The 24,045-nt window shown below is 45.1% G+C and overlaps 1 protein-coding gene across 3 annotated transcripts in view; it reads right to left on the reverse strand.

Annotated features, from left to right (window-relative positions):
• NCKIPSD (NCK interacting protein with SH3 domain) overlaps window positions 1-24,045 on the reverse strand; it is a 99,443-nt gene that overhangs the window by 52,568 nt on the left and 22,830 nt on the right. For all 3 annotated transcript variants that reach the window (XM_077821749.1, XM_077821748.1, XM_077821750.1), the window contains 2 exons: window positions 7,991-8,103; window positions 5,716-5,917 (listed from right to left, as the gene is read on the reverse strand). In XM_077821749.1, the coding sequence (XP_077677875.1) occupies window positions 5,716-5,917; window positions 7,991-8,103 (315 nt within the window). The remainder of the gene's footprint in view (window positions 1-5,715; window positions 5,918-7,990; window positions 8,104-24,045) is intronic.

A 24,045-nucleotide genomic window follows, 5' to 3' on the forward strand; every position in this document is an offset into this window, starting at 1 on the left:
GTAGGGAGAGTGCAGGCAGCACCTGTCCACTACAGTGAAAAGGCAGTGGGAGTGTACGTGTGAGGGTGTATCAGGGCATAACTCAAAGAGGGCAGAATTCAAGGTATGTGGGCAATTACCTTAACTCTGTATTTCCTAGTTTTCAGAAGTTTGAGTTTTGCTCAACTTGACGTTCTGAAAGGGCACAAGCTATTGCCAGGCAAACTTAACGCCATGTTAAAAGTGTTTTGCCATTTAATTGCTTAATTTTTTAAATAGAAAGAGAATCATTTGTTGTTAGTAGTTAATGGTCATTTAGACAGTTGTAGTTCTCAACTATGTTCGGAGCTGATATGTTACTGGGGATAGGTAATAATTGAATGATCTAGCTTTTCATCATCAGATCTCAAAGAACTTTACATCATTATCCATATTTTACAGCTGGGAAACTGAGGCACAGAGCAGTGAAGTGACTTCCTCAGGATCACCCAGCAGGCCAGTGGAAGAGCTAGGAAGAGTCCAGTCCAGTGGTCTTCCTACTAGGCCACACAACTGCTGTGTGATTCTTCAGTGCTCCTCCCATCTCTTGCACATTTTGTTACAGTGGGCTGGGGATAACTGCCGTGCTCGGAAACGTTTGCAATGTGTAGTTACCAACAGGGCCAGTGAGAGAGATCCATCCTGGCTTTTGTCCCAAAACCTTGCCAAGTTTATTACTTTATGGTTACAGTAACTTTAAGCAAGTGGGGGGGGGGAGGAGAGAAAAAAAAGACTGGAGTGTGTGTGTCTCATTCCCTGCCCCATCAATCCCCGCAACATGTAGTCCCAGCCCACTTTTCAGCTCCCCTGACCTCTCCTAGCCCATAAAGCCATTAGCTGGAACCAAAGAAGCCACTGACATGTAAGAAGTTGCTCCTTGCAGTTTCCTGTCTTACCCTACTGCTGCTTACACACATTGCAGGCAGCAGCTTACTGGAGGGTCACACACTATCTTGACTATGTAGCCCAAAACCGCACAATGAGCTGGGTCCCTTGCTCCCACTGCCAGCTGGGATTCTTGCCCCCACTTCAGCCAGGCTTCCCCAGCCCTGCCCGAGGTGCACCCAGTCTGCCTCTCCTCCAAATCATGTCCCTACTGCACACTGAACAGCCTCCCCACCCCACACAGGGGTGGTGTGTAGTTTATTTATTTTCTGAGTTTCAGCTGTGTAAATCTGTGTTACCTTCATTACCCCCCCACCCCAGATCTCAGATCACATGGAGGGTTAGGAAAAGGAGCTCAAACACCCCCAAAGAGGAGCATGATCCTCATATCCCAGAACACACAGTGGGCAGAGGGAGGGGACTCCCCCACATCACAGCATTCACAGGAAAAGGGAGAATTCAGGGTTGGCAGCCCCTTGCTACTAAACCCCCAACTTCCTGTTACCCCTCTCATCTTCTCACCCACACCACCAATGTCTACCCCCTATTTAATCCCTCCCCAATCCCTTTTCCCTCTCCTACTATCCATTCCTATTTATCCCCCCATAATATCTGGATCACTCGCTGCAGACCCAAAACCCTCTCCCTCATTACCATACCACACTATCTTGCTCCCTGAATCACCCCTTCCCGTCCCGTAAGGTCACACACAGTCTTTTCTTTTCAAAAATAGTTTCATTGTCTTCTGAATATTCTGTTGTACTCAGATTACACTTCTCAAAAAATTTGCTAGAGGCAGATTTTTACCAAATGTTTACAGTTCATTCTCAGACTTCTAACCAGGGTTGATTTCAAAGTTGCTAGACCCTGTGAATTTAATGAAATGCTGTTTTTTCCTTGGGGCTGTATCTCGGGAACCCCTTGCTCAAATGACCCAACATTTGGATTACAAACTCCACCCTACACTCCCATGAGACAACAAATTTCAAGACAATCCATGTAAGCACACCGATTCTAGAGCACTAAGAAGAGTCATCCTTTTAACAGGAAGGGCTTCCCAACCTTATCTAGAGCAGAGCTGGTGTTCAATTTTATAATACTGTATAAAACTGAAGGGAGAATGAAGGGGAGGGCCTCTACATATCTATGAGCAGCACAGCAGGCTCAGAGAGGTGGTAAGTGGCCTGTTCATCTTAGTGAAATGTTCTCAGCTGAAACAATACCTGATGGAGATGAATATAGCCTGAAACAATACCTCTGAGATGTCTGAACTGATGTGATCATTCACATCAGTGGGAGGTGCTGGCACTTAAAATAGGTCAAAGAACGAACCCAAGGCTTGCTTGGCAGCAAGAGTCCCATGATGCTCTGCAGCTAAGTTAACTTTCAGGAGTGGAATTTTACTAAGGGCTCGTCTACACTGGCACTTTACAGCACTACAACTTTCTTGCTCAGGGGTGTGAAAACGCACCCCTGAACACAGCAAGTTTCGGTGCTGTAAAGCGCCAGTGTAGACAGTGCGCCGGAGCTGGTAGCTATGCCCCTTGTGGTGGTGGGTTTTTTTCGCGAGCTGGGAGAGCTCTCTCCCAGTGCTCTGCCACAACCACACAAGCCACGCTAAAGCGCTGCCATGGCAGCCCTTTAACATTGCCAGTGTAGGCTAGCCCTAAGCAATAACCTTTAGAAATTGTCGCAAGAGATATTTTAGGAATATTAACCACAAAACGTGCACAAGAGATAACAACATTATCCCAAAACAGAAATAAGCAATGACTAACCATAAGGTACTGAGGCAATTGTAAAGTTATAAGGGAACAGAAATCTTAGAAAATGACCTAAGATAAGAAGTAGGCACCAAAAAGGAGGAAATAGACAAGGATTGGAATGATAAACACAAAAGGGTAATACAGGTATAACTGCCCTGAGAAATCAAGAGGAAGTAGAGACCATCTGCTGTCTGGACTGACAGCAAGTACAAACGGGGAAGGGCTTCCACAGCTGTTGGTACCTCATGCCTCTCTGAGTATGTGCTGTCTTCATTAACTGTTAAACCAACAACTACAGACAAAGCTGATTTATCTGAGGTTTGTTATTAATAAACTAACCTGGACTCAAGAGAACCCCTCTCACTAATCACAGTTACAATTTTTACAAGTATTAGTTATCAACTGGTTATTCATTATCGATTAATTATTAATCGGTCATTAACAGTGTTCCCTCCCGCCCAGAGAGTTTATGATATGTGTCAAACACGAATGTTCTCAGCTCCTCACTCTAGTCTCAGAAGTATATTCTTGGTGCATATCAGTTTGAGCTCCCCATCCAAAGGGGAAGGACTTCCCCAGATCCTGACTCACATGGGGAGCGGGGGTAGGGAGAGGGGCTCAGACACCCCTAGAAAGACAAGCTGCCTCAAACCTGACTCAGGATGGGGGCAGGGTTGGATGGTCACATCCCCATAGATGGGCAGAGGTCTCTCACATTCTGGCACATACACACAAGTGCAAGGCTCACACATTACTGGGGGTCAGGGACCCCCAGATTCCAGCTCACATGGGGGATAGGGAGATGAGGGGAGGGTATAACCTAAGGTATGTGAGCCATGTTCTGGAGGAGGCTTGCCTAAGTGAGGAGTCACATCCCTGAGGATGGACCAGGGGCCCCCAGATCATGATACACACATGGGAAGGGAATGTGGGGCGGACAGATGCCTCTGGCCCTATTCTTCCCCACTCCCCCATCACGGACAGCCACGTCCCCTTTCCCAATGTTCCATGCCTCTCCTCGCACTCTCCTTAGTCCGCAACCCCTCTTCTCTATTCCCATCTAGGTCTTCCACCCCCTAATTACTCTCCCTGCAGTGAGCATTTGCTTGAGTAAATTTTCCCCCACAAAAAGCGGTTTCAGCACCTTCTGACTATGCTGCTGTCCTCAGATTACATTTCTGGTTTGATCTCTGTTGGTCTGCAAAAAATGTGTCAACTTTAAGAAAAGTTGTCTTTTCCCCCCATGAGCTGTATCTGACAAACCCCTTGGTTAAATGGCCCCAAATTTAGATCTCTGACAGTACCCTATGTCTCCACGAGGTGTATCAAATTTCAACAAAATTTGATTAATAATATCGATTTCAGAGCACTTAAAACAAACAGAAAGCTGGCCTTAACCTTAACTCTAGCAGAGATGTTGTTCTGCTATAATGCTCTAGATTTTTTTTCCTCCATAGGAACTGGTCCTCACATAACTACCTTAGGCTGCTGAATTGAAGCGTCCAGCTACACTCTCCGTTCAGTTCAGCCTTCGAGAAGCAAGGAGGCAGCATCACTGTTGAACCACTGTAAACTGTAAACCACCCACCAAAATCTTGCCAAAAGTTACAGTATGTGCAAAAATAGGACTTGACTAGAAACCCGTAGCAGTTAAAAGGTGTCTCTTTGTAAGCCTCTGTTCCTCTCAAACACCACAGGAAACGGTTTAAAATGCATTTTTTTCCCCAAAGCAGCTTTACAAGCAGAAAGGAAGAAATTACCTTACAGATAAGGTAGTGTGGCTTTTGCTTTTTTGCATAAGGTGGGGGAGGGATATTTCTGCTCCAATTTGTATTTTCATAGCATATCAGAAATATCCCCATCCAGGGGTTATAATCTAATTAGTTCTTTCAACATGGGCAAGCACATTCTAATGAGAACACACCCAAAGTTGTCAGTCTCTCATCCATCACAGATGGGAACGGTGCCCTCTCGTTAAGTCAAAGAATTTATGTTCTTTGGACCTTCCCTGCAGCCAGGTGAGTGCAGATTTACAAAAGAAGCTGGGAATTACTTGGAGGTTTGTCAAGCCATTTGGCTAGCCTAAAAAAGCATAGCTAGTTTTCTCCTTTATCAGAGGGCTTTAGAATTGGGTTGGTTTGGTTGCCTACAGGGGCAGAGTACTGGGATAGAAAAATAGAGGATTTGTTAGGAAGCCTGTACACCAGCCCCTTTTTATCATCTCCACAGACTTAGGTTTCCTGATTAAGTCAGTAACTAGCCCCTCCTATCAGCAGTGATGGGGTAATGGTGGCACTATAAACACTCATCTTGGACAGATGCAGCAACCCTACACCAACATGTGCCATCTGTCTGAGGGGAACTTGCATCTCTTTGCTATCTCCCACCATGTAATGAGTTACAGAATCTATCCCAAACAATTGCTGCTAAGTCTGTCCTGGCCAGTCTCTTTGAAAACTTGTTGACAGTTCACAGTAATTTTGTTCCATTTAGGTAGAATTCTGCTTTTAAGTCACATTTCCTGTGTTTTCCTCCTCTAATTTGTTACTACTAGGGATGTTCACAAGAAAACAGGATGTTCACAACCTGAGCAGAGGAATAAGCAAACATACAGATGAATTCCTAAGGAACAAAGATCCTGTTTTTGTGCAGATTTAACAAGGAGAAAATTAAAGCACAGAAAAAATATGACCTCAGCAGAACCGTCTCTAAAAACAATGTATTTCAAAGTATTCTCTGAGGACTCGGCAGCTCTTTAAAAAGGTGTCAAGAAAGAGACAGTAGCACAAACTAGAAAAGATCTTGCACGTTTACATAGTCTTGTATCCTCAGTGATCTCAAAGTGCTTTATAAATGTAAAGAATACACAGGGATCATACCAGCCACGCCTGGGATGGGACACAGTAGCTGTATAGTAGCAAACAATGAAGCTACACTATAGTTCAAGGCAACAAGTGCAACTGAAACTGCACAGGGAATATTATGTATGATACAAGAGGGAGGGAACCTTTAAGTAAGAATCTAGAAGAGGCCAAGATGCCGTTACCTGGTAAAGGCCTTCATCATCCTCTTGGATCTCCGTGTTTGGCAGGCTGTGGTGTCGCTCATAACCTGTCCGGCACATGCCATTGGGCTGTCGTGCTAAATCCAAATGGTGATCACTGGAGGATGGGGTCATAATCATTCCCTGACTGGTTGGTGAGTGACCTTTGCGTGACACAGTCTCCTTCCGATGATGGATCAGTTTCCTGGCAAATGGAACGGGAACAGGGGCATTAGGGACATGGGTGAAGCGCTGAAGTCAGTACCCAATGCCAAGAAGCTTAAGTCTGAAACTGGACTGTGGCTACAATAGACGTCTCCATAGTGAGGATCTTTACTGAAGATAGAAAAAGTCCAACTCCATGGAACTACTGAGGAAGCACCTCTCAGAGAGGAAGGAAAAGTCTTTGTAAAAAGCACATTATTTGTGAATCAGGGTTCACAGGTGACATATCTCCACTTCATGGTATGGAGGCCTAGTTGTTATGCCACGAGCTTTAGACTTGCCTGCACCTTAGCTCTATGGCTCCCTTACAATGTCCATGATTGTTTGATTTGAGGTGAAGCAGAGATGCCTCAATCCATAACTCAAGGTATCAAAAGTCTCATAGCAAACAATTGTTAATGGTGTATTACAAAGACACCATGCTCTGACATCCCTGTCTCAAACACTAAGTTTGCTAATCCCAATAGATTTACATTTTTAAGCAATGAAGGAAAGAAACAAATACACCAAATCGTCAACATGCCCCTCCCAGCGAAACTCAACTTCAGCAAGCTCTGGACACCAATTCAGCCTCTCTCCACCTTTAAATGACACTTTCTTTGTCCCCCAGGAGTGGGCTATTAAAGGATCACCCTGCAATTGCTGCCCGCTGAAGGTAACATATCTATTCTTCGTATTCTATACAGGTTGTTATACTGTCCTCAGTACTGTAGGGTCTCAGAGCCTTATGGAAGTGCATTAAGCAATGTGGCTGACCTTTGTCATGTGTGGATCTATTCTCCCTCAGACCCTCTCCCATGGAGAGGAGCGTGTGTACAATGCAGTGATCTGTCTGGACTTTTTTTTGAGGGATGCAGGGGGTTGAGGTCCATTGTTCGCAGTGGAGGAAGTTTCTAGAGATGCCCTTCTCCAAGCCAACCACCACAAATTGTGCATTTGTGGGTGGGTGGGTGAACATACACATACAAAAATCATCAGTGCCTATGGAATCAATCCCGTTTCATCTGGAGCATTAAGCACAACTCAGACCACCAATGAGGGGAGGCGCAAGCCATGCATGATGCAGTGACCACCACTGTTCAGATGGGTTTTTATTTCAGGGCAGGGGAATTATATGTGATTCTACTAGCTGCACAGTTTCCTTTACATGATGCATTTGGTAAATTCAGCCTTGAAACCACTTTGTAGCAATGTCAAGATGCTGAAGTATCACTTCTCTGAGCTATCTTCTAAAAAGTGCCTAGGTGTTTCAGTACCACTGGCTGGACAGCAGCTGCAGAAGGGACAATTACTGTGCTATCATCAGGGAAGGTAGAGTCCTCACCCTGGAGGAGCAAGGGCCAACAGACAGAGAGAAACAAGGAGTCTCTAGACCTTAACACTGCATCACTGACTTTAGGGGAGAGATGTCCTCTTGTTCATGTTTTAACCACGAGCAGATTTAAAGATAAGGGTCTAGAGGCCAAGTGACCTAACAGCCTGGGGGCAGGGAGAAAGGAACCAGTGGGGCAGCTGCATCTGAGAGGGCAAACTGGAATGGCCAAAGAAGATGCAAAATCTCTCCCCCAAACCCGGATTGCAATTGAACCAGAGTATTCTCCTCCTCCCCCCATCTCCCTCACACTTGTAGAGAGAACTGCCAAGCAAGCCTTTAGCCGATGTGACACTCCAAGCCACCTGCAGTGGGTTAGATTAGCAGACAGGTGCCCAGTGAGTTGGAGAAGCTGCTTTGCTTAGAGGAAAATGGAATTGTGGACAGAGATTGAGAGGAGACGCTGCAGTGGTGACTGAAGACTCATCTGTCCATCACCTGGCTCTCACATCAGTGAGTTGGAGGGCTCCCCAAGTACTTCAGTCCCTTGTTTACTTAACAGCAGTGGTGTTCCAATTACCAACTGCCAACCCGGCCATCCCTTATTAACCACACCCAGGACTGGAACAGTGAACAACCTCCTACCGTGGCTGTACCACTACGTTCACTCTTTCCCTGCCTCTTTGGGACTCGACAGCTCAAGCTCTTTTCCCATCTGTCCCAGCTATTGGCTGTACTTACTGGAGAACATCCCTCTGCTCCAAGTTGTATTTGCCTCCATTCTTCATAGCTGCATTGTGGATAGCCTCAATAGCTCGGTCAATGGACTGCAAAACCACATCTTGTTCCAGCACCTAAGGAACACAACATGCTACACGTTACCAGGTCTTCATTTTCAGATTCCTTTCCATTGTACTTCACAGTAAGTGAAGCTGACAGCATAAGAAATCCCCAGGAGCAGGCAGTGCAGAGAACTCAGATGACTAATGGAAATAAGAGAAAGGCTTTATTTGTCCAGAACCACAGCATGTGATAACCAGTGTCAACTGTCCTGGTCTGTTCCCTACCTCTTTGAAGAATCAACTTTTTAAAATTTTTTTTTTTTTTAAAATGTGCAGGTGTACACAAAATGCACTGTCCATTCAAGATTTATTGTTACAGATGAAAAACACACCACAGCTCCATGCACTTGCCTTTTGGGCCCTGAATTCCTACAATTCGTTACATGAACATCAATTGCAAAGAGCATGGAACAGCTCTTCAAATCAATTTCACATTCAGATTGCCACAGAAAGCTTTTGAGTTTCCACTGCAACACAATTTATTCCATGCTTATTCCCTTCTGCTATACTTTTCCACCTCTGGAGTAACATGCACACCAAGTATCTGGAGAACTTCTCATGCCAGTTCAAACAGTACCGTTTGCTCTTTTATTCACATTTTTCTTGCTAGTTTTCTAGTTGCTGCTGAAATGGCTTTTCCAGATTCCCACTCAAGTCATCATTGTATCATTTGCTCTTCTAGTTACACGCCTGCCAGCCAGTTTATCACTTTTTTTGTTGAAAGTACCAGCTTTTCAAGAAGAAAAACAACAGAAAACATCTAATTCATCAGTCAGACCATGTTCAAAAGCCTTGGAACAGGTTTAACTTTGTCATTCTCAAAACCAATACTGCACCTCACCGGCAGGATTTAAAACCGAAGTAGTTTCCCCAACCGCGTTGAATTACAGTTCATTCTTCCTTTAACATGACTTGGGACCTTCTATTCCCCAGTGCTTTTGCACCATGGCTTTGTCTGTTTAGACTTCAAATCCTAGATCCATTTCTCCCAACCCACTTAGCGGAGATGGAGGCAGACACTATGCTACAAAAACCAGACTAGGTGCATATCCACAAAAGGCAGGTTGGACCAGAGCCAAATGGCTTGCACTACAAGGAATGACTGGAATGAAAGGACAAGAAAGATTCAAGTTGGCCTCTACGCTTGAAATATTCCTAAACTGTTTTGTATATTAAGACTTTACACATATTCAGCACTTCCACCTGAAGTTCTTTAAGTGCTTTACAATCATTACGCAAGGCTCACTTTTAGGCACAGGGCAACTGAAGTCCAGGGTAGACTGTGCATTGGTGAGTCATTTGTGCAAGGTCACAAGTCAATAGTAGAACCCTGAATATAGATAGCCCAGGAGTATTAATTCCCAACTGAGTGTGCTGACCATTAAATAACCCTGCCTCTGTTCTTAGCTCAGTGCATGTGGGTTTTTTGGTTTTAATCAGGCATTCACTCCATCTGTCTGAATGCTGAAGATCTCCTTCATTTTTCCTTGCTTTACCCCCTGCCCACATCACAGCAACCATTTATCTGGCCAAAGAGCATTTGGAAGCTCATCAAGGATGCACCTTAATTGGCCATGGGGGGTTGCTACAGAGCAGCACAAGGCAATCCCTCTCCACAGCAGGTGAATGCGCTGCCTCCACAGCACTGGTGTGCGTGCTCCGATAACACACTGTGTATTATTTATGCATTGATTAATTACTAAGCCAAATGTGTATTTACAGCAACCTGCAGACAACACTGAAAAATGCCAGAAAAGGCAGGGAATGAAAGTGCCTCTCTGAAACACTTTATTTTTTTCAAAGGGACCATTTTTAGTTTTCTTGTAAAACAAGTGATAAGGAGAAAACAGCAGGGGAATTGGTTTTATAGGAGACAAATCCAAAGTACGTTAAAATAAAAATATCTGCTCATTAAACACCACAGATGTGGGCTAAGCTACCTCAAACAGCCCAGCATGCACCCTGGGAGAAAGCCCCCCCAACCGTTCCCCCTCCTAGGCAGGCTTTTCCACCTCTAATGAAAGATCTAATTTAAAAGCCAAAGCAGAGCTTACTTGAATATATTTAGAGCAGTGTTTGGGAAGGAAGGAAGGAAAGGCAAAGCATTTCAGAGACGGCATTTCACGTTCTGAAAAGATAGGAGAAACCTTAGGTGAGCTGTGTTTCCCCTCTGGGGCTGGGAAAGTACAACAGTAACGAAACCTTCAGTGCCCTCCTCAGGGTAGGGAGGGCTACTTCTCTGAAAGCTGCCAACATCTCCTCTTATAAAAATGTTTTAGTCCCTCCACCTGCAAAGCCCCTGCACTGCTTCCAAATGTCCTGGCTGAAAAGTGTGATGCAGCACTTGCCACAGCCCCTCAATACCACCACTGAACTGGTCAAAGGGCTCGTATCAAATGATGCACTCAACTCCCTGTATAGCCATTCGCTGCGTCAAACTGCACAATTAAAACAATTCTCAGGGTTTACACAAAGTGTGCACCACTGCCAAATCTTGCCACTGCATGGTTTTATGGTGATTCATCTCACCCTCCACAAGGCCCAGTGCTTTTAGTTAATCACTGCTCAGTTACATCTTCACTTAGACTGGAAGCTCTTCAGGGCAAGGACTACACCTTTGGTCATTTGAGCACCATGCTTGCAGTGCTGTATAACTATGTTGCATACCTTGTGCTGATTGGTTGCTTGCTGCAGCCTCTCCTTCCCCCTACATTCCTGTGCCCTACCATCCAGCTAATCCCCATGGAAAGCAATGAAACAACAAAATCAAGGTACAGAAGTAACATGAAATTTGCAATCCACCACACTGTTAACTCTATTTATGTGTTATATATCCCATTCTCTTACCTAGGGTTGCCAACTTTCTAATCGCACAAAACTGAACACCCCTGTCTCACCACTTCCCCGAGGCCCCACCCCTGCTCGCTCCATCCCCCCTCCGTCTGTCACTCGCTCTCCCCCACCCTCACTTGCTTTTACCGGGCTAGGGTGTGGGAGGTGGGTGAGGGCTCTGACTGGGGGTACAGGCTCTGGGGTGACGAGCGGCTTCGAGTGCGGGGGGTATGGACTCTGGGATGGGGGTGCAGGCTCCAGGTGGGGCCAGAACTGAGGGGTTCAGGGTGTGGGAGGGCTCCGGGCTGGGGGTTCGAGTGTGGGGTGTGAGGGCTCCAGCTGGGGGTGCAGGCTCTGGGGTGGGGCCAGGGATGAGGGGTTTGGGGTGCAGGAGGGGGCTCTGGGCTGCGGGGCAGGGTATGTGTGAAGGCTCCGGCTGGGGGTGCGGGCTCTGGGGTGGGGCTGGGGATGAGGGGTTTGCGGTGCAGGAGGGGGCTCCGGGCTGGGGCCGAGGGGTGCAGGAGGGGGAGTGCGGGCTGCCACGTCCCAGTGGCCCCTAGGTGCATGGGCGGCCAGGGAGGTTCCATGTGCTGCCCTCACACCTGCAGGCGCTGCCCCCACAGCTCTCACTGGTCACGGTTCTCAGGCAATGGGAGCTGTGGAGCTGGCGACAGCATGCAGAACCTCCCTGGCTGCCCATGCACCTAGGGGCTGCGGGGACCTGGCAGCCACTTCCGGGAGCCTCACGGAGCCAGGGCAGGCAGCCTGCCTTAGCCCTGGGCCCCCGCTACACCACCAACTGGACTTTTAATAGTGGAGCTGCCAGGGTCCCTTTTTGACCAGGTGTTCCGGTTGAAAACCAGACACCTGGCAACCCTACTCTTACCCTTAGGGTGACTTGGCTGTTTAGACTGCAATATCTGCAGGGCAGGGGACTTTGTCTTACTCAATGTTTGTACAGTGCCTAGCACAATGGAGTCCCATCCTCAGTTGGCCCCAAGGCACTACCATAATAATGATGCGACTAGCCAGGAATGGCAAGCATAAGTCACCCCTACATTTCTTAATCAATCAAAACGGCATTGGCAAGGCTCCACTAGGAGAAGAGAGAAAAATTCTGTGCAGTCGGAAAGGACCATGGATTCTGTAAAGGCAAAATTCATAGTTAGGATTGCAAATGTCTTAGCTACGAATTCTTTCCCCCCTGTAACTTAACCAGCAGCCATCTCAGAAACTCAGAACAATATTTGCACTTAAAGGTCTATTCTACTTCCATTTTCTCTCTCCTTTTTCCACTGTACTTTAAAAAGAGCATTACTTAGCATAGTATCTGTGGTTCTTGGAGATGACTGCCTGCATGCAGGTGATTTATGGGGCTTGGGAGCATGAGGGCAGAATTTCTGAGCAGTAGTATCAGCTGGGGTTTATGCATACTCTGCTAATGCACATGTAACCCACATTAGCATAGCATGGCTCTGTAACACTCTGCTGGCTGGACTATACAGAGGTTTACGAATCTGCTACAGACTTTGCTCTAGCAGCTCTCAGTTCAGGCAGTAGAAACTCATGCATTTAGAACCAGAGCTGTGAAGTCTGACCTCCATTGCTGACATCTCTCTCAGAGGCATTCCATTATACAATCATTCCCTCCATCCTGTGGATAATAAGGCGTAGTCCCAGCCATCACTTATCATATGCCTACACTTAAACCACTGCAGCTGCACCACTGCAACACTTCAGTATAGACACTTACTACAGCGAGAGGATGGTTCTCCCCTCCCTGTAGTAAATCCACCCCCCTGAGAGGAGGTAGCTAGGTCGATGGAAGAATTTTTGTACCAAACTAGCGCTGGCTACATGGGGACTTAGGCTGACTTAACTATATTGCTCAGGGGTGCGGATTTTTCACACCCCCGAGCAACGTCAATCTAACTGTCTAGCGTAGACCAGCCTTTATCTTCGATCAAGCATCTACAGTAAGACTGAAGTAGTGGGAAGTAAGGCAGGTAGCGTGTATCCCTGGATGGATGTATTGCAGGAGGGCACAGTGTGATGCCCATGCATTTGACTTAGACCAAATCAGCAGGCCCACAACAGCATGGATCCTGGATCATGGAGCCCTAAATATAACTAAATGGTCACTGGAACTATAAAATTCTTGTTCGCTATTGACTGTACAGGCTATGAAAACAACTGTGTAGACAAGGAAAGGTAAACTTTCCTGAAAGGGAACGAGGGCTGACAGGGAGTAAATGGACACACTGACTATGGTGACCAGAAGAAAGTGAGTGGGTGGTTGAAGCTGCAATCTTATATATCCCCAGGTGGGGAAGTGAATGCACAAGGATGCAGCAAGGCATATTCACATGTCTATTCAGATGTTCCTTGCTTTTCTAACCACCTACACGGAAATGATGTTGTTCTGCGTTGTACAATGCAGTGGTGGACCATGACTGGGCCTTCGAGCCACAACTATAAACAATAGTGCAGGCAGTGTTCTAAGAAGAATCAATAGGATACTCTTAGCTAACATGGATGGAGTCAGCCTGATATTTTAGAGATGTATTTGTGATGAACTGGGAAAATATTTTGATTAATACTGTGTGTCGCTCAGTTTCCCCGTTCCATTTTGTCCTGCTGCCTGCTCAACACATACAGCTAAACCAAAGGGGGCTGTAGAGGTGCCAAGCAAGGAATGTAAAACAATGACACAGAGAAGTCAGCTTCAATTGCACAGTTGTAAAGGAGTTAAGATAGCAATTGATGGCTCCATCCAGGCTAGAATGGGGTACCTTCCCCAAGGCTGAGATCAAAGGAGGCAAAAAATTTAAGAGACCATAGAAAAGGGAGAGGGGATTTTGGGTCAGAAAGGAAAAGCTGACAGCTGGGAAGACTCACAGAGATAGGGAGAGACATATGATGTGAGCAGGCTGCTAAACCCAGCTAGAGACAGAGTTAACTGGGATATGAGGGACTTATGAAGGTGTAACTAATATCAGTGTAGGCCTTTTACTGTTACCCTTAGAGCAAAGTGTATGTCTACACTGCTATTAGACACCTATAGCCGACTTGGGCTTGCAGGGCTCTTTAATTGCAGTGTAGACTTCTGGGCTCAGGCAGTTCAAACTCTGGCATCCTATCACCAAGCCTAGAAGTCTACATTGCAATTAAAGAGACCCACGAGCCCGAGTCAGCGGACGTGGGCCAGCTGCAGATTTTTAACTGCATTATAGACATACCCTAAATACTTTGTATCTTTTGAAGAAGCTATTTCTATATCACTGCAAACATACAGTGTCACAGACACCCAGAGAAAAAGAGCTTTGGGTGCCAAACCCAGTTGGACCTGCTGAAGTAGTCACAGCTGGTGCCCAAGGGCTGTAATCCAGGTCCCAGTCAGAGCAGGTGAACTGCAGAATTCCATCCAAGGAGTTAGGGTACATCTACACTGCAGTTAAAAACCCACAGCTGGCCCATGCCAGCTGACTCAGGCTTCCAGGGCAAGGCTGTTTAATTACAGTGTAGACTTTCAGGCTTGGACTGGAGCCCGGGCTCTAGGACCATGAGAAGTGGGAGAGTCCCAGAGCTTGGACTGCAGCTAGAGCCAGATCATCTACACCACAAATAAACACCCTGCAGACAGAGGCCCATGAGCCTGAGGCAGCTGGTATGGGCCAGCCATGGGTGTCTAACTGCAATGTAGACATACCTTTAAAGGCTTGAGACCTGACACTAGGTGGTGATGCACCTGATAAGATCCATAGATGCGACAGTGGTGCAGCTAGCCTGGTAACCATGACAGTAGTGACTGAGATTTTATCTGAAAAAGCATTTATACTGATTGTCATTCCAGAAGAAGGTTGCACTAGAAGAGAGATTAATTGCAAGTTTCTTGTTAAATCAATTAAAAGAAATTTCATCAGAGAGACTGTGCACTACAACTGGCCTGGCACCTAGGCTGGACACCAAAGGCAAGCCAGAGGGAAGAGCAGTTAACTTCGACAGTCACTGCCCCCACTAGTAATAAGAGGTTGAACTAGTTATACCTCAGTCTATAGCCTATAAAATGGGGCTCCTCAAAACACAAGAATCTCCTCTTATGCATGTGAAATTCATTTAACAAACAGGTTACATTTAAATCATGCACTTTAACAGTATATAAGAATGGAGGTTTCCTTCTTTACAGCGTAGCAGATGGAATTATAGAACCTTCAATAAATCAGTATTTCTCTCTCTCTACTAATAGCATGAGCAAACAGGAAGCATGTCGCTAGAGCTGGTCTGCAGGCTTCCTCTTCCACCCAGTAGCATGGATAGCAAACATTATGATGGGGGAAGGAGAGGCAAATACAGATCTACACTTTGTACCACCATGCACAGCCGATCACTAACACATTTCAATCTGTGACTGGAGCAGCGCACCCTTCCCAGATCCCAAAGGGACAGGGATGGACATCAGTATGCATTTCTCATATCCGACATCCTCATTCTGCTGAGGGCACTTTTGTCTTAAGGAAATATTTAAACCCCCTTGAAATCTGATTTTTTTTCCCCACTACTGAAAAATAAAATCCAGAAGGTCAGTATCCTTGCTATCCCTCTCCCAGTACTGGGAAGAGAAATTTAAGTCGATTCAGGGTTTTAGCATTTCTCAGAAAACCCCAGTGCGTGTACTGTCTACAATGGTACTATAACCTTTCCCCTCAACAGTCCTCCCTCCTTACTTCCCCAATACCACCAAAATAACTTTCCTCCTTCCTCATTTTGCATTCATCTGCAAGTGTCATTCTGCAAAATGCCTGGGGTCTTTAAATGCAATCAGAGCGAAGAACTTGTTCCGCAGTCCAGAATAACCATACCTTTCAGACAAGCATTCCTCTAGACAAATAGACTCTTATGGGCTGACAGTGAACATGGACTACAGCCATGCTCTGTGCACACGCATGTGTGTAAGATTTACATATTTACTGCACTGGCCCATTACAGATATGACAGGCCCTGCAAACTCTCCCTTCTAAAACAAGCTTTTCCTTGCCTTTGGGAAGGTTAGACACAAGGTAACAATATTCCATCTCTTCCAGTCTCTCCCAGTTCTTCATGATCATGGGGACATCTGATCATGTGCTTTAGCAAAGTCAGTTCGCACATTTCAGTGCAGCTACTTCAGTGCTACCAATGCTGGAAGAGATAGCGTAGAATCATAGAACTGGAAGGAACCTCGAGAGGTTATCTAGTCCAGTCCCCTGCACTCATGGCAGGATTAAATATCATCTAGACCATCCCTGCAGGTGTTTGTGGAATCTCCATAGTTTAAGAGCAGGTTAGACAATCTCCCTAGGCAAGGACAGGGGTTCAGATGATTTTACCATCAGGTCATTGCTCAGGGTCTCTTGACAGTAGTATGAACACCAAGCCCTTCATTAGCAGCTTAGTTCTGATGCAGTAGCACTGTTGAAATCAGAATATTTATTTTTCCAGTGCAGATGCACCCAAGGACTGAAACAAAAATCTAATTCTTTGTTACCCAAAGATTAGAGATGGACATTACCTAGGAAAGATAACAGCTTGAGAAAGTCTTATTCTTTAAGATTTGTGCTAACAAAGCAGCAACAAACTCATGCAATAACCCAGCAGGATAATGACTATGTCAGATCCAGTATTTATAACTTATTACAGATCAGACCTGCACCCTTTACACTAATCTTATATTTCATTGAAGATTATGTGAGTTTAAAGAAATGACTGAAGCACTTCACCCTGAATATGCTCTTCAAAACCGATTTAAATTCACATATCCACTACTAGATGGCAGAAGTGAAACAAGAGAACAAATTAAAGAACAAAAAGAATCCACATCGACACAAGAACAAAATGGTAAGTCAATCTTGAGAAGTGACCTGTGATGGTTACAAACACCTACGCAGGGAAAAACAGGCACCTTCTTTCAGCTATTGTTTCTACAGCTGAAAAGGAAACTGGAGACCACTGTGTTTGCCGAAGATGCCATTCAAGAATGAAGAGAAAAGTATGAGATGGTCTTTAATGAAGCTATGAAAAAGGACAGAATTCCTCAAGGACAATTATTCTAAACTTCTGACATATGGGTGTTCGGCATTCTATTTAAACTTCACTGAAAAAAACCCAACAGTAGTAGTAGTTACAGAAATCCAAAAACTCTTCCACCACCACCATTAGCCTCCAATTTAATGGCTGAAAAAGGAGGATTGATGCCCAGCTCCTCAGTGATATTTGGGCTCTATCTGCATCCAGTTACCACAAGTATGTTGAAATGTCTACAAATCACAAGGAAACTTTGGTCAAAACATAGTTGTCATACAAAGTGTGTGCTAATTTACAAAAGCAGTTGAAGGTGGTTTTAGAGGTACTTGCCATATTACAGCTGATGTAGTCTCAGTTGAAATCTGTCTTGAATTGATTAGGAAAGAACTGGATCTACACAAGGAGAAAACTAAAAGACTATTCACAGAAGCTATGGAACCTTTCCATTACTTGGCAAACATGACTCATCCTAAAGACAGAGGTCATAGGATGGAGTCCACAAGAGGAATCAACAGCTGAAACATGGCTGATGGAACCTAAAGCGGAGTTCCTTTCTTCTCTTCTATCATTTAAGACCCATATTTCTACCCAAATCTACGTTTAGGAAGGAGGCTGCAGCAAAATGGTGGAAAATGGAAGGTAAAATCATGGTAGACAGAACAGCTGAGTTTAGAATGCTGTCATTTTTCAAAAGAACTCTTCTGCATACCCAGCTCAGCAGCTATCGACTGTGTTTGCAGCACAGTAGGATTGGTATGGTCGAATCTTTGTAGCAAGCTAGGGCTGGAAAAAAAAAAAACAACAAATGGTAAAATTATATCAGTATCTAAGGTCAGGCACAAAAAACTGGGGCAGATACAAAGCTTTATTGGGCTTTATTGTATACTTACAGAATTTCAAGCTTTTCATTTTAGACAATTTTATGTTTGAAGGATACGTTTACAAGATCAATCACATGCTGTGGATTATACTTTATTTAATATAATTTTGCATAGAGATTTTTTTTATTTGTGTCCCTTCCCCCACCAGTCATTTCTCTTCCCCCCGGGGTGGGGGTGAGGGATTAAAAAAAAAATCACAACCTTGTGCTGCTGTCAATGCTCATATTGCCGATAATCACTGGCACAGATATTAGCAGCAAGTTCTATAGCTTGGTTCAACCATTTCAAGAGAGGGTCTGACTTGACAGGAGAGAGAAGGGAGAAAAATAAAACTGACCTCACTCCCCTGAGCCATTGCTTGCTGCTAGATTGATAGCAACCATCAGCAAGCAGTTATTATAGGGAAGCTGCCAGCAGTCTCACAGCACCTCTATCACCTGCAGGGCTGGCCAGGTGCAGAAAAAGAAAAGCTAGGGATTTGAGAGACAGGAATCAATGAGGGTGGCAGATAAGCTGTGGATTTAGACCAGACAAAACCTAAGTCTGCCACATGGAGCACAAATGTAGATTTCATGTATATGCTCCATAAACACAACCATATGTACTTTATTAAAGCCACCAATGAGGAAAAGGCACTTCTTACCGTCAAGGGGCAGATGGAGCGGAAAGTCATCAGTTAATTTTTTTTGGACAGATGTGAGAATTGCACAAAAAGAACAGTAAACTAGACAGAAAATCCCAAGGACCTTTTTAGCAGCTGTTGTCACAGAACCCTAGGGCCTGAGAGAAGACTCTGCTCCTTTCTACCCAGCTTTCATTATCAGCACAAACTTTAAAAAGGCCATAAGAAGTTCCTTAAACAAGGATTATTCTGGATTTGAGGATCAAAGACACCCTGCCAGCTAAAGGACCAGTTAACGGTCAGGCTGGAAAAGGAGCCTCCAGTGGACTGGACACAGATTATATTCATCATGCAATCTGAGGGTAAATCTGCACTACAAGTGTTACAGTGGCACTGCTGCAGCTATGCCGCTGTAGTGTAAACACTTACTATGGCATCGAAAGGGTTTTTCCCCTCCCCACTGCTGTAGTAAATCCACTCCCTCAAGAGGCAGTAGCTAGGTTGATGGAAGAATTCTGCTGTTGACGTAGCTTCATTTACAGTGGGGGTTAGGCCGACGTACCTACATTGCACAGGGGTTGAAATTTGTCACAGCCCTGAGTGACAGCTAGATTGACCTACGATTTAGGTGTACACCAGGCCCGAGAGTTTACCTACAAAGAGGTCTAATTACGACCCTCCCACCAGTAATTTGCAGGATTCTTTCCACCGAGTCAGAGAGGCCCTCATCTTGATGGGGAGATGGTCACTACAGTGTTCATATTGTGTTTGCTCTGTATATATACTGTTCAAAGCCAAACCAGCAGGCAGCAGAGACATCTGGCAAACAGCATTATGTAAGTACATGACACCATCTGATCCAGGAGAGTAAGGCAAATCTGAACCAACGTACAAAGGTTGTGCATAAATGGATCTATAAATCTGCCCATAGCAGATGCGAAGAAATGGTGCAGCGACAAGCTTCATGCTATGAATTTTTGGACGTGTCCTGCCTTAAGATGCCAGTTGTCCACATATGGGAAGATGATAGCGTGATGGGGTTCGGTCACTGAGATCCCCTTGGGACTGTCTCCTGATGTGCTGAAATTACCTCTGAGCCCATTTTCCCTGCCAGCTTGGGACTCCAGCACCTTGCCTTGTTGAGCCAGACATTCTAGCCTGCTGCAACACAGACCCAGGGTCTGGACCATGCCCCCAAAGCTGCAGACTAACTAAAAACAGCTCAGCAGGTTACCTGTCTCCAGCACCCAGCTCCCAATGGGATCCAAACCCCAAAGAAATCCATTTTACTCTGTGTAAAGCTTATACAGAGTAAATTCGTAAATTGTTCACCCTCTATATCATTGATAGAGAGATATGCACAGCTGTTTGCTCCGCTGGGTATTAATTACTTACTCTGGGTTTATTAATAAACAAAAGATTTTATTATGTATAAAAAGTAGGATTTAAGTGGTTTCAAATAATGACAGAACAAAAGTCAGTCACCAAACAAAATAAAGCAAAAACACGCAAGTCTAAGCCTCATACATTAAGAAATTGATTACACGTAATCTCTCACCCTCAGAGATGTTCCAGTAAGCTTCTTTCACAGACTAGACTCCTTCCTAGCCTGGGCTCAGTCCTTTCCCCGATAGCCCTTGTTAGTTTCATCAGACATCTCAGGTGGTAAGCAGGGGTTTTCTCATGACTGTCCACTTCTTTTGTCCTGCTCCATCCCCTTTCATAGCTTTGGCATAATGCGAGAATCTTGTCTGTGCTTGTCCCCACCCCCACCTCATCAATGGAAAAGTACAAGGATTAAGATGGATTCCAGTATCATGTCACAAAGATCCCTTGTCTCCATTCTTCCTGGGTTAGCCCACAAAGTATACAGGAAGGTTTGAAGGTAAATAAAACATTTACAACCAATTGTCCTAGTCAATGGGAGCCATCAAGATTTTAAACCACCATTACTAGCCCACATTTCGTTTAATTAAAAGAGGACCTCAGAATTATACTTCATATCTCTAGCTTCAGATACAAAAATGATACATGCATGCAAATAGGAGGAATATATTCAGTAGTTTATAAACTTTGTTACCTTACAAGAGGTCTTTTGCATAAAGCATATTCCAGTTATATCATATCCACACTCCTAAGCATATTTCCATAAAACATTATGGAGTGCAATGTCACAGATGAATAGTGCTGCTACTACAGGAAACAGCTGCAAACTAAAGTATCTTTTGGTTGGAGGGGAATATTTTTTCCACTGGTATGCCCCGACTCTCCCAATGATGAGAATGTCAGGTCCAGTTCCATCAGCAGTGCTACCAGTTCCGATGGCAGGAAGCTGTAGCTAGCAGATGGAATGGGAAATGGGCTCCTCCTCTGGAGTGGTTTAGGATACTGAAGCTTTAGGAGGCTGCGTCTCATCGCTCTGCACCACTGCTGTCCATGTACAGGGATTCTTAATAACTGGTGGTTTCTGCTGGGGCTATTACAGTACTGCCTCTGACCAAGCAATCATCATCAGTACAAATGGTTCACAGTCCTTAGCTCCCAACACTGTCTTAGTCAGTATTGTGTTCGGTATTGACGATGTGGAGAGTGGTACTGAAGGGGCCTTGCTTCTATGTGCCTTCTGATCATGACCACAAGGTTTAGGACAGGGGTCTCAAACACACGGTTCGCGGGTTATTTCCTGCGGCCTGCCAAGCCCTCTGTGTCCTCCCAGAGTTATTTCCTGCATGCTGCCAAGCTCCCCTCCCACCCTGCTGTTTACCAGCGCTTAGGCTCTCCAGGAGGGAGGGGGGAGGAGGTGGAGAAGAGGCGGGGCCGGGGCAGGGATTTGGGGAAGGGGTTGAAATAGGGGCAGGGAGGGGGCAGAGTTGGGGTGGGGACTTTGGGAAAAAGGGTGGAGTGGGGGCAGGGCAGCAGGGTGTCATTGATGCAGCCCTCAGGTCAATGTACTAGTCCTCATGTGGCCCTCATGGTGATTCGAGTTTGAGATCCCTGGTTTAAGAGGACTTAAGTCCCTGTGTCCTGGGCATGAGGACTCACCTGACTTGGACAGGGTTGAGGAGGGATACCTTCCCTTAGTAGGTCTAGAGGGGGATCTGTTTTTAAGCTTATGAGAGTGCTTGTGTCTTACTGTTATGAAAAGGCCCAGACGAAAGGTCCTTTGCTCCAGTTATTTCTGCTCCTGAGTCAGACACTGAACTAGGAGGTGAACTCTGATGTCTCAGACCAATGTACAGAGGGGTCTCCTCTGGATTTGGCCGGGGCCTGATGGCATGTTCCAAAGGTGTTTCCAGAGCTGGAGTTCTATTGCCTGCCGCATCTGGCTCGGAAAAGAGTGGCAGGTACCGTACGGAGTGGAGATATGAACTTCGAGGAAAGAGAGGCAGTGCTAGTGGTCACTGCTGACTAAAAAATAATTGGAGGCAGGAAACACAATTCTTAAAGCCCAGAACACTGTACATACTCTAAATCCTGCATCAGGAGAGCGGAGAATTCTCCTGGGGCAGAGATTTTAATTATCTAAACTGATAAAAGCTACTAACAATAGCAACTAACTGTACAAGAACTTTGAAATATTTAAAAAAAAATTGTCAAAGAGTTTCAGTTCTGGAAATTCCGACTCAGGCCATGTGGCAGTAAGGAGGAACTTGAGAGGTTTCTGCACTGCCCCCTAGGCCCTCAGCATGGAGCACAAGGAGAGCAAGGGATTAGGCAAAGACCCATGGATACTAGTTGCTAAAATTCTCCGGTCTCAGGTGCATGGAGTACACAGAGGGACCAGCACTCAAAGAACAACTATTTGACAATGGGCTCTTCAATCTAGCAGAGAAAGGTGTAACATGACCCAACGGCTGGAACTTGAAGCTAGACAAATTCAGAATGGAAATCAGGAGTAAATTTTTAACAGTGAGGGTATATAACCATTGGAACAATTTACCAAGGTCAAGGTGGATTCTCAACTACTAGCAATTTTTAAATCAAAATTGGATATTTTTCTAAAAGATCTGCTCTAAAATAATTTGGGGGAGCTCTCTGGCCTGTGTTTTACAGAAGATCAGACTAGAAGACCACAATGGTCCCTTCTGGCCTTAGCATCTAGGAATCTATGAGTCAGTTATGAGCTCTAGGATTCCAGCCAATTAATGATAACGTTGTGGGGAAGGGGGTCTGGTAGGTAGTTGCTGCACATTAAACGTTTCTGTCAATTGGAGTCTCATTAATCAACAGTGAGACCCTCTGAAACAAGAGCACAACCTGGGCTGACTGTTGTCCTTACTTTTAGGACCAGGATAATATCACTGCACAAGTCAATAAACCCTTAACAAGCACATGTGTGCCCAAGTGCAGGAGCAAGTTTTCAGAGTAAAGATTAAAAAGGTGGCAGCGCATCTGGGGTTAAAATCTGACAGATGCCACTAAAAAAGAAAAGTTCATCTTTAGGCCTGGCGTGCCACTGTTTCAATTCCCTGCCATGCATTCTTCGGAAAGCCACTACACCGGAGTTAGGCAAACAGCAATCCCCAGTCTTGGAAAGAAGTGAAACGTCTGAGCCAGAGCTTCAGAATTTAGACAGCAAGATCAAAATGTGGTCCACTCATACAGTAGTCCCTGAAGCCAGCCTAAGTCACTCTGGGGAGCTCTTACAAGAAAAGCTTAACCACAAACAAGTTTAGACTTCCCAAATCTCACAGCTGGAAGCGATTTCCTTCCATCCCCCCACCTACTGGAGCACACAAGATCATCCTTTGGAATAACAGCCACACAATTACTTCTAATGCTGCTTTTATCTCATGCCATCAAGATAATGGAAGAAATAAGCCTGAAATCAATTCCAACAATTAATGTAAAGGGCTGTAGGGTTGGGGGGTTTTGTTAGTCAATAAAGATGATGCTAGGGCAGACACAAACTTCATTATTTAAAACTGAAAAGCTTCAAGGAACTCTGCTTTCTTCTGGCCACCTGGAAAAGAGCTCTCAGCTCCAATACCTTTGATTCTGAAAAGCTCAGGAAAGTCTGACTCTGAAAATATTTCAGGAACATATTTCCAGCGCACAAACAACTCTGTACACACCATCCGTACATGAATCACGCAATATTATTGACTGGTGTGTCACGAGCTTTCGTTTGACACTTTTTACAGATAAATACTATGACAGTAATGTGTTAGGTATAGTAAGTGTGTCAGGCCTGATAGGAGCTCACAGAACACTGGTCTCTCAGCCAGTTGGTACTGAGGGGCTCTTAGGGTCACAATTCGGTATTTTGTTCTTTCACAAGAAAAAGCAAGCTACCCAGTTAGATTAACCATACATGGCAGGAAGTGAATACAAACTTAAAATGGAGCAAACCCTCATCATTACTGCAAGTTAATAAGCCTTGGGTCCAGGGCAACTATCTTTCTTTTAGTGGTAATGGATCTTTTCTCAGAATACTGTTCCAGACCACGATGGGGAGGAGAGAGTGTGGGGGGGGGGGGGGGAGGAAGGGGGGGGAATACAGAGAAACAGATGCAGTAGCTGATGAATCATGTTTCCAGTCTCATTTCCATTCCTCCC

This window comes from Eretmochelys imbricata, chromosome 7 (assembly GCF_965152235.1).
Source record: "Eretmochelys imbricata isolate rEreImb1 chromosome 7, rEreImb1.hap1, whole genome shotgun sequence".
NCBI lineage: Eukaryota > Metazoa > Chordata > Testudines > Cheloniidae > Eretmochelys > Eretmochelys imbricata.